Source organism: Trachemys scripta, chromosome 1 (genome assembly GCF_013100865.1).
Source record: "Trachemys scripta elegans isolate TJP31775 chromosome 1, CAS_Tse_1.0, whole genome shotgun sequence".
Classification (NCBI taxonomy): Eukaryota; Metazoa; Chordata; order Testudines; family Emydidae; genus Trachemys; species Trachemys scripta.
In genome coordinates, this window is record NC_048298.1 from 67,619,666 (window position 1) to 67,630,664 (window position 10,999).

General features: G+C 40.4%; 1 protein-coding gene across 2 annotated transcripts in view; it reads right to left on the reverse strand.

The window, feature by feature from the left end:
* Positions 1–10,999, reverse strand: part of NAP1L1 (nucleosome assembly protein 1 like 1) — a 59,196-nt gene that overhangs the window by 19,842 nt on the left and 28,355 nt on the right. For both annotated transcript variants that reach the window (XM_034771836.1, XM_034771826.1), the window contains exons 2-4: positions 9,839–9,875; positions 8,726–8,814; positions 5,886–5,988 (exon numbers count right to left, since the gene is read on the reverse strand). In XM_034771836.1, coding sequence (XP_034627727.1) covers positions 5,886–5,988; positions 8,726–8,814; positions 9,839–9,855 — 209 coding nt within the window. In that variant the 5' untranslated portion in view covers positions 9,856–9,875. The remainder of the gene's footprint in view (positions 1–5,885; positions 5,989–8,725; positions 8,815–9,838; positions 9,876–10,999) is intronic.

Here is a 10,999-nt window from a genome sequence, read left to right on the forward strand (position 1 = left end):
CCAATAATTCAGCATCTGGCTTTTGCTGAAATAGAGATCTGCAATATGCAATATCAAACAAACTTATTCATGAAGGTTCTGAAAAAGTTCTTATCCACCCAATATGACATTTACATTCAATTATATTACTTTCATACTCTCTAAAAGAGATTCTAAAATTTAAGGTCAAATTTATCATTAATCTCCACTGCAATTTTAACTTGAAGGAATGGTACAGTGAAAAAAATCAAAAGGTTAGTTGTGTAAAGATGTTCATAGAAAAATATTAGAAAGACTTTTGTTGAGACAGCATATGATAAGAACTCATTTGATGTCACTGACTAGAGTAACATTCTGCAAGCGTCTAATGACACTGGACAGGTCCTAGCAACTGTACATATAAGCATCAAGAAACAAATAGATACACACATCTTGTTTCTCAGTATCAGAGGCTGTCAGGCGAATATTGGACACCTAATGCAAATTCAAGCCAGAGTAATTTAATGCAGGTTAACCCCTTTTATGGGAGCATCTGGATTCCTTAGTATAAAGCATATTGGATATAAAAGTAAAATGCAGAACTGCTAGCGCCAACTAATTTCAAACTTCAACTGAGATTTATATATTAGTATCAGAGGGGTAGCCGTGTTAGTCTGGATCTGTAAAAGCAGCAAAGAGTCCTGTGGCACCTTATAGACTAACAGATATATTGGAGCATGAGCTTTCGTGGGTGAATACTCACTTCTTCGGATGCAACTTCTTGGGTATTCACCCACGAAAGCTCATGCTCCAATATATCTGTTAGTCTATAAGGTGTCACAGGACTCTTTGCTGCTTTTACAGATCCATTATCTTTACATGCCTTTTCACACAGGAAGTGTCACCTATAAGCAGTTTTATAAAAAATAGAATTATGCAATAGCTCCAAAGAGAGGCAACCGGTACAAAAGAATCAAAGCTGAAGGAACAGATACAAGAGGACACCTAGTTAGCACTTGGTCCTCTGAATGCAAGTCAATTTAATGAATGTATTGTCAAATGAGAAGCAGGGCGAATCTCCTCAGGAGGTTTGCCTGACCTACAGAAAAGCTTTAAATCAGCTTGTGGAGCCAAGCTTCATTGGAATTAATATAAACATGGACAGAGGAGCAACTGACTGGCTGCAACAGAACTAGTAATACCTAGACTTGGCCAAATAGAATGCTTTTTCATCAGAAAATGCCAATTTGTCAAAATCTAAACGTTCCATGGGAATGTATTCATTTCACCTGAATTTCAACAGAACTTGTAATGGAAGCTTGCTTGGTTTCCTGCCAACTTGCTTGTCTGCTCAGCTCCTCAGCAGCCTGGACTTCCAGACAGGCTGCCTCAGAGTTGGGGCTCCCAAAAGCCCAGAGCTGCCTATAGCCTCAAACATCCTGAAAAGGTTGAAACAATGTTTCCACTTTTTCACAACAGAATTTTGAAATTCTTGTTCTTTGCAGAAAATTTCAAAATTGTTTTTCCTTGTTTTGAATAGAGGGGATTTTTGAAGTTCCCCATGGACAAGATATTCCTATTTCCAGCAAGCTCTTTAAAAAAAAAAAAAAAAAAAAAAAAAAAAGCTACTTTGTAGCCGGTTTACAAAAAATAATAATTTGGGGTGGTCCATGGCACGTATCAGCCCTTTGGAGGAAATCAAATTAAAACGTTATTTGAAAAAAACTGCTTCTCCCATTAGGCTCGTTGCAAGCCTCACCTGCTTATTCTCGTTTCTGATAGATTATACTGAGCATACATGGACAGAGGCGTTAACAGGATTTTAAGCCTTAAATTTCACACCAGCTGGACAGTACAAGGAGATAAACAGTAGTCCTTTAAACAAGACCCACCAACCAGTGAGTCACCTTAGGCAGACATCTGGAAAAAAGTTTGGGAGGCATACTGCTAAAAATCTGTCAGTCAGGGTATGGGAAGGGTTACATTTTTGGGGTGGGAGAGGGAAAATAATCAGAGAATTTCTGTAAAAAAATTTAGACATGAATGCTTGCTGGAAGGGGAGGGACATTTTAGGGAACAGAGTTAGGGAATTTGGAGTTGCACTGGAAAATAGGGATGGGTGGGGTAAGGAAGGAGTGAAGGCTTGGGGGTGGGGGATTAGGACACTGGGAAGAGGACAAGGGGGTAAGTGGCAGGGGCATCTGTCAGCACCACATTCTCCCCATCTGTATGTCAGGATCTGGGGGTCAGATCCTCTCCTTGCCCCCTCCCCCCATATGTGAGCTAGGATCTAGGTGTCAGTTCCCCTCAGTGGTGTCTAAGCCCCACACTCTGCATCCATGTGTGTCAGGATCTGGGAAGCTGCTTATCTGTGGTGCTCTAACCCCCTCCAACATCCCATGTGAGCCAGTTTCAGTGGGGCTTGCTTTTCTGGGGGTCTGAACCCCTTCCTCTATTCATGTCAGAACCAGTATCTATAGGGGTCTTCCCCCTTGCCTCCCATGTAAAGCAGGTTTGAGGGCTTACCTTACTGGGGCGGTCTGAACCCTTCTCCGTACCACCCATGTGAGCAAGGATCTGGAAAAACCCTGCTCTTCTGGGTGAAGAGCTTAGAACAGGCATGCTTGGAGCATACAAAGAACATACTGTTGAGACTGGGGTGAAGAGCTGAGAACTGGCCTGCTTGACACATCAGAAACTCTCCTGCACTGGGGAGAGTGGGGTAAGGGAACTCCTACCAACATGACTAGAGCAGTGGCTCGAGCTAGGTCTACACTATAGGACCTTACAGCAGCACAGCTGTACAGCTGCAGCTCCACCGCTCTAAGGTGAGCACTCTCCCACCAACATAATTAAGCCATACCCAATAATCAGCAGTAGCTATGTCGGTGAGAAACGCTCTCCCACTGACATAGCACTGTCTACATTGGCGCTTTTGTCAGTGAACCTTATGTTGGTCAGGGATGTGTTTTTTCACACCCCTGACCAACGCAAGTTTTGCCAACAAAAATGCTAGTGTAGACAAAGCCTCAGAGTTATTGTTTCAATCTGTACTCATCTCCACTGGGTATTCTTTCACCTGAAAAGATCTCATTGCAATGAATCACTTAACACCTCACAGAGCCTGCAACTTTGAAGTCAGATAATTCTTTGACCCCTGGCAGAAGTCTAACTGTAAACATTTGGAGGAGGGGGGTGGGGAGGGGCTTCCTTTTAAAAAAAATTGTTTTTTGGAGAAATGTAATCTGAGTACAGCAGGATATTCAGAAGGTACTAAAACTATTTTTGAGAATGAGATAAATTAGACAAGTAAATGCTAATTGGAAGGGGAGGGTTGATTGTGGTGGTAACAGGGGGTTGAGTCTCCAGCAAGGGATTATGGGGAAGGGGCTAAGTGGAAATGGGTGGTAGGGGAGGGAAGATGAGAGGCTGGAGAATATGAAGGGTAGCAAAGGGAGTTGGGGGTTCAGAGTTGGAGGGGCCTGTCAGCACTGAGAGAGAGAGTGTGTGTAATTGTACCATCGAAAGCCCCTGCGTAGACAGCACTATGTTAGCGGAAGAACTTCTCCCACCAACACACACACACACACACACACACTCTCGCTCCAACCCTGAACCAGGATCAGCTGCGACTCCCATCAGGGCTGGAGGCAGGAAAGGACGGGACTTACTCTTCCCCTGCAAGGAGTGGCTGGGACTATGTCAGACCTCCCCCAGCTGCAGGAAGCTCAGCATCCTCCCCTTCTTCCTATCTCCCTCCCCTCTCGCAGATGAGCAGGGCCCCAGGGTGTTTCTGAGGCAGGCCCAGGCCTTATGCTGTGTCAGGATCAGGTGCAGCCTCACCATTGAGTTTACGTCCCAGGGGTGGGAGGGCTGCAGGGTGATCTCCCACCTTTGTGCAGCCAGTAGCCTGTGCTCCCCACTGCTATGCTGGAGCCACTGCACTTATTTATTGACAAATAAAATTTGCAGAATTTTAAAATAGTGTGTGCAGAATTTAATTTTTTAGCGCAGAATGCTCTCAGGAGTACTTGGAGCATCTTAATTAAAGCGCTACATCAACTGTATGCTGATGCAGCATTATAACTGTAGACTTGCCCCAAGTTACTGTAACAACTAAGTAATAAGACTGTCAAGGTTTTGGGACATAGACCATGAATGAGATTTCCCACACTGGCCCCATTCGCAACTACACACTGCAAACATTTCAATGCACTACTATTATCCCATGAAATATACTGGGGGAGGTGGGGGGGGGAGAACACTGAGGAAATCCCATCATAACCATTTGGCCTAGTGAAAATACTGACTGGGACTACTTCTAGGTTTGTCACTGGCCTACTTGGTGACTGTGGGCAAGTCATTTCACCTCTGTGCCTCAGTTTCTCATCTGTAAAAATGGAGATACTGATGTAAAGTTCTTTGAGCTCTACTGATGAAAAGCACTATATAAAGCTAGGCCTTTTGATTATTACATACCTACAGTACCTGATCAGCTGCCAACTAGGTAAAACAACTGCCCAAAGGACCACTAATTCTTACCAACAAACATTTCTTTCTGTTTAAAAAACAAACAAAAACATTAAGATATTAAGTAGCAAAAAACCCCATAATTAACCCAGAGTTCAGGTTGCCTGGTAGTAGCTCATGCCCTGCTAGAAGTTCAGAAAAACTCAACTGAAAAACAAGAAACAGAGTTAAGGTAAACAATGCAACTTTAACTCTGCCCATATCAGAAACACTCCCGCACTGGGCTGGGTGGGAAGGGAACACCTACTAACATGACTGGAGTAGTGCCCCATAATGCCCGTAACACACATACAGTGAGAATGCAGAGTGCAGGTAATGAATAGGTGCTACTTGCCCTTGCCCTACACTCAAATTACAGACTACTCCTCAGACAGAATACCATGCTTTAACAACCACTTCAGACCCCTCCACAACCCACTGACACTTGCACATACCACCCAAACCTGTACTTCCTCAGACCCATCATATCAACCCGCTGCTCTCATATCCCATCAGATGACAACACCCAAGAGCCCTGCTACTGACACAACCTACCAAATTCTGTATTAAAGTGAGCAGAGTAGAACCTCAAGGCACATGTGTATCTTTCCTTTGACAATATATGTTGGGGGGGGAGGAGGAGGAGAAGGGACACAGATCCAGTTCTCATCATATCACAACTACAGCTCTCCTAAGCTGCTCAAACTTCTTCCTCCACCATTCAATACAGCTACACTTAACAGTGAATGTAGCTGTAGTCCATGCAGATAATTCCCAGAGGCTACTGCCAGCTCCAGGTGGCAGAGTTAAGGCTGTGCAAGCATTTATCTTAACTCAATTTCCTGGCTTTCTGACATTTGAATTTTGCTGAACTCCACATTCTGGAAGTGCATGAGCTATCAACTGGGCAATCTTAACTCCGCATTAATGAAGTTTTATGCCATTTAATCATTCTACAAGTTTTTCTGACCATACTGTAACAAGGATATCAGGAAACATAACTCAGCAACCGTATTACAGAAATGGATCCAAACTTTTCAAAAAAAATAGCTCAAATTCTTTCAGTAATAAATACTACAAGACTATGAAAGCGACCTCAAACAAACAGTTCAACTTCAACTTAAGTAAAACTTAAATGTACCTCTCTGCAAGTCACTTTAACGTCATCCCTACTTTAAGCTCTTTACCAAGCTTCTTCCCACCTTCCCTTCCTCAAACGTCCCCCCCCCCCCCATGAGAACTCAGTTCCTGATCTCTTCTAAAGGTTAGGTTCTCAGATATATTTGGCCCCGGCAAGTAGTTTAGGATGTATTAATATTATCTGTCTGAAAGCGAAGAGACTGTGTGGTGTGAACACTTCCACAGAGAACAAGATTATAAAAACAGATACTTAACTACTGAATGAGAACAAGCTGTACCTTTCTATATATCCTGTAGATGTTCCTACCAGACCATCAAGTCTTTCCTGAAGGGCTGCAAGAATCTGAGGATTTTGCATCATCTGTACAGTCAGCTGTCGAGCTAAGTAAAACCAAGAAGAGGAGAGGTTTTGCAAATGCATTATGTTAATCTTGTAGCCAACCTGGAAAGAAACTTATTTTAGTACTAGGGAAAGATGCCAGGTTGACAATCCTTGATATTTGAACCTTTTCAAAGGAAATGCAGCACAAATAGGAGCATTTCACACTTCCATTTTCCCCACTAACACTGTGCCTTAAATATCCTATTAAAAATGTTAGTGAAGATCCATCTTATTCTGATCATTTTGAAAGACAGCTGAATATTTGGAAAATCTAAAAGTTGACCATTCTAGAAAAAGGAAGACAAAGCTTTGAGATTCTTATTTTATGAAAAGTTGACCCAGTCATTAGACTAGAAGTTCTTGCTGAAAACACAGGTTTACAACAGGTCACCAAAAATGTCCTTAAAAAAAAAGTGCACTTTTGTCTAACATTTCAAACTAAATGATGTAAAGAAATGCAAGATACTGAGATTTGTACTTTTTGCTTTGGGCAGAGGCAGGGACTGTGCAATATGTCAATATTCTTCCAAAAACAATTTCTGTACAACTGTCAAAACTCAAATTGGATTCAGTAACTGCCCTACAAGTCTAATTTATACAAGATTTCACACACAAAAAAAAACACTAGTGAAAATAAGGCATAAGTGACTTATTAAGCAGAAAAATTTAATGTGCAGTAGGAACAAACTGCCATACCAGATCAGACCAGCGCTCTCTCTAATCCCATATATTTTATATGTATAATCATCTATGACTGGTCAGTACCAGATTCTTCAGAGGTAGGTGCAAGAAATCCCATAGTTTAAAAAAATAAAATAGAGTAACTTTGCCCGTGGAGAAGCTGCTTCTTAACCTCCGTCATACCTTGACATCAGGGAAGTTTGTAGCCTATAAAATTTGTCTTGTCTAATGTAACTAACTGTTCTAATTATCCATATTAATATTCATCTTAACTCTTACCAAGCTCTTGCCCTCAATATCCTGTGGCAATGAATTCCACATATTTATTATTCCAAAATGCATAAGAGTTTCCCTTTTATCAGCTTTTTTAAAAAAAGTTAACTTTCACTGAACATCCTTGTTCTTGCATTTTCAGAGGTTAAGATATAAGTGTGTGTGTGTGTACACACACACACACACACCTAAACCCCTCCTAATTTTGTGCACTAAATTAAAAATTCTCGATCTTTTTAATCTCTCCCAGAAGTGAGAACACTACTTCAGATGAGGTCGTACCATCTTTGCATGAAATTCCATATTATTTTCTGTCCAATACTTAATACATTCTAAAATTGTTCACTGTTTTGACTGCATTAACACATTGAGCAGGGGTTTTCAGAGAGCTGTGCATAACAGCAGTCCAGTCTCTTTCTTGAGTGACTGCAATTTAGATGCCAGTAACATGCAGAAGTAGTTCAAGTTACTTCTCCAAAAGGGATTACCCTGCATTTGTCAATGATGACTTGTTTGCCATTGAACTGTTCATTCAGACAGCTCTTAGATCTTTCGGTTCTTCCATGTTCTCTATACTTAAAACATATGCAATTGAAACATCTGCAATTTTATCACATTAATATATTAAACACCAGTTCTAGTACAGTATTTTAGGTCACTCAATTGTCAATCTTTTTACCATGTTGAAAAGTGACCATTTTTTCTTACTCTTAAAAAAAGTTTTTAATCCCTGACTTCCAACTCTCATCCAAGACTACTAGGTTTCCTTAATAGCATTCAGTGAAGAACTTTCAAACAGGCTCTTGAAATTCCAAATAAATGTCAAATGGGTCTTTTTTACACTCACTACTTTGTTTACATGCTAAAGTCCAATAGGATTAGAAAAGCATTTTATTCTATTGACGTTCTGCTGGTCAGTCCCTATGATATATTCATATGGGTATTTTAGAACTCTATTTTTACTTATTTCAGCCAAGTTTGCCTAGTACTGAACTTCCCTTAGTGTCTTTTTACAGGTAGGTGCAATACATGCTACCCCAGTCTTCAGCTATAATAGCTGATTTTAACTTGGTTGTATGCTTTTGTTAGCAGTTAAACTATTTCACTCAAGTTCTTTGGGAACTCTTTAGGTGTTATACCATTGGATTAAGGGAACTTGTTGCTATTTATCAGCCGGTTACGTTAATCTGATATCTTCAGCAAATCGCAGGCTTCATACTGCGAAGACACTAAAAGCATTTCTTGCCATTTGTTTATATTTTGCCTCTTTGCTCTCTTCAAATTCCATTTTTACCCTCCAAACCAAGCTACATTACATGAGCAGGACCAACTTTTTCCACCTGGATTGTGCGTCATGCAAAATGTACTACTAACTAGATATAAATGGGTGGGGGGTTTTGGGGGGGATGGGACCAATTTTAGGTACATGTGGATTTCTACTAATTGTGACTGAATCATTGTGAAGTTGAATGGTTGTCTGTGAAATTAAGACAAGTGAGCAGTAAAGTTCATTTGAGAGTAGTGACAGAAGCACTGACTGGTCAATGACTGGTTCACATGGATAATGTTTCATGAACTGCTACTGTTCAAGATTAAAAAAGAATGAGAGCAGACACCAGCATGAAGTGAATGATCATTAAAAATCCCTTTGAATGAGCAATACCTTTCTGGTTTCAGAATTTAAAAAGCATTAAAAAAAAAAACATTTTATCATTTGCATTCAGTTTAAATTGAAACGTGAAATCCTTTTAGAATTTCTTTTGATGTATGTTACAGTGTTACCTTTACTGTTGGCATCCTCGCCAGTTTCTTCTTCTTCCACTTCTTCAACATCTTCCATATCCTGTTGGTCAAGTTCAGCCTGTTCTTTGCTAGTAGAAACATTCAATTCAAGAGTTGACATTTGTTTTGTTTTTTTTTCCTTTTAAGCTAAAGGACTTGTTTACTAATACAACTTGTCCTGAAAAAGCTGCAGTTACAGATATTGCATTAGTTCCCATTGTAACAACTAAGCTGATATATTCAGTTTTGTGGTTGGGTTTTTTTTTTTTTTTTTTTTTTTTTTGAACTTTTGTAACTTCTTTCCACTGGTAAATTTGTCCAAAATAGTAAAATTCAAATTGGAAACTTTCCACAACAACAATTTCACTTTTACTATTCTAATGAGCAAATAATTTAGTGGTTTGCATACAAGACTAGGAATTGAGAATCAGAGTTCCAGTCCCATCCTGGGGAGAAATGCCTTCTGTGAACTTGCTCAAATCATTTCAACTTCTACCCTCTGCCCCAACATTTCTCCCTCTGTAAAACGAAACTAACTCCACAGCACTATTAAATTACAGAAACTGTTTCATACACAAGACATAAGTTTCACCTATATCCTGTTTAAAGTAAGATTTTGCAACGCTTTAAAACTACAATATCACTTTGAAGGACATTTTGGCTTAGCTCCACTGACAAAAAGACAGGGAAAAGAAAAGTAATGTTTAACATGACAGTGGAACGGGCGATGCTGCTTGTTTTAGTAATTTAGTACATGAGTTGAATTTTATTTTGTAGTTAATTAGAACATTGTTAGTTTACATTTTGCATAATAGCTACTGCAGTTACAGTCCCAAACAGGGCTTTGGAACTGTGCTCCAGTTCCACTCCAGCTCCACTGCTCTGGAGCTGCTCCGCGCTCCAGCTCCAGGCTCCGCTCCAAAGCCCTGGTCCCAAATGAGCATGTAATAAAACAAAATATGAATCCATCTGCATATTTGCTCATTTTACACCAACCTAATATATACCCCTTAAGAGAAAAAGCTATTTAGAGATCACAGTATTTTAAAATACAGGATTAATCAATACATAGACATTTTTAGTCAAAGTAAATGTCCAAAAGAGTATACTTACTTGTCAATGTCTGCCATGTTCTCAGACCTCAGAAAGCCTTAAAAAAATTAATAATTGTGTTAAGTTTTATTTACAGAGACTATGTACACCAAATATATATATTAAAAATGAAGTTTAGGAACTGCATAAGACATAAGCTTTGAAAACTATGATAGCATATCAGTAGTTTACAAAATAGTTACTATGCTGAGGTCACAGAAGTACCCATTTGTTAAGAGTGCACACTGCACAGAATCACAGAAATGTAGGGCTGACAAGGACTTCAAGTTACCAACTCCAGCTCCCTGCGCTATCACAGGACCAACTAAGCCTAGATCACCCTTGACAGGTGTTTGTCCAACCTGTTCTTAACTTCCAGTGATGGGGATTTCACTGCCTCCCTTGGAAGTCTATTTCAATCTTTCATTACCTTTTAGACAGTTTTTCCTAATATTAACCTAAATCTCCCATGTTGCATATTAAACCCATTGCTTCTTGACATACTTTCAGTGTATATGGAGAAGAACTGATCACCATCCTCTTTATAATAACTCTACATATTTAAAGACTATGATCAGGTCACCCTTCAGCAGGGCCGGCTCTAACTTTTTTGCCGCCCCAAGCAAAAAAGAGCACCGCCCCGCCGTAACACCCCACCCCCACCCCGAGCACCGCCCCACTGAACCAAAACAAAACAAAAACGAACCTGAGCACCGCCCCGCCACCCCAAGCACATGCTTGGTCAGCTGGTGCCTGGAGCCGGCCCAGCCCTTCAGTCTTGTTTTCTCAAGACTAGCCATGTCTCTCTCTCTCTCTTTTTTTTAAAAGCAGCATTTTTTCCATGTGTCAGGTTGTCTAAACCTTTCAGAATTTTTGTTGCTCTCATCTGGACTCTCTCTAGTTTGTCCATATCTTTCCTAAAGTGTGGCACCCATACCTGGACACAGTACTCCAGCTAAGGTCTCACCAGTGCCAAGAACAGGACAGTTACCTCCCATGTCTTACATAGGACGCTCTTGTTAATACACCTTAGAATGAGAGTCTTTTTTGCAGCTAGAAAAGGTAACAGAGGGTCCTGTGGCACCTTTAAGACTAACAGAAGTATTGAGAGCATAAGCTTTCGTGGGTAAGAACCTCACTTCTTCAGATGCAAGTCTTGCATCTGAAGAAGTGAGGTTCTTA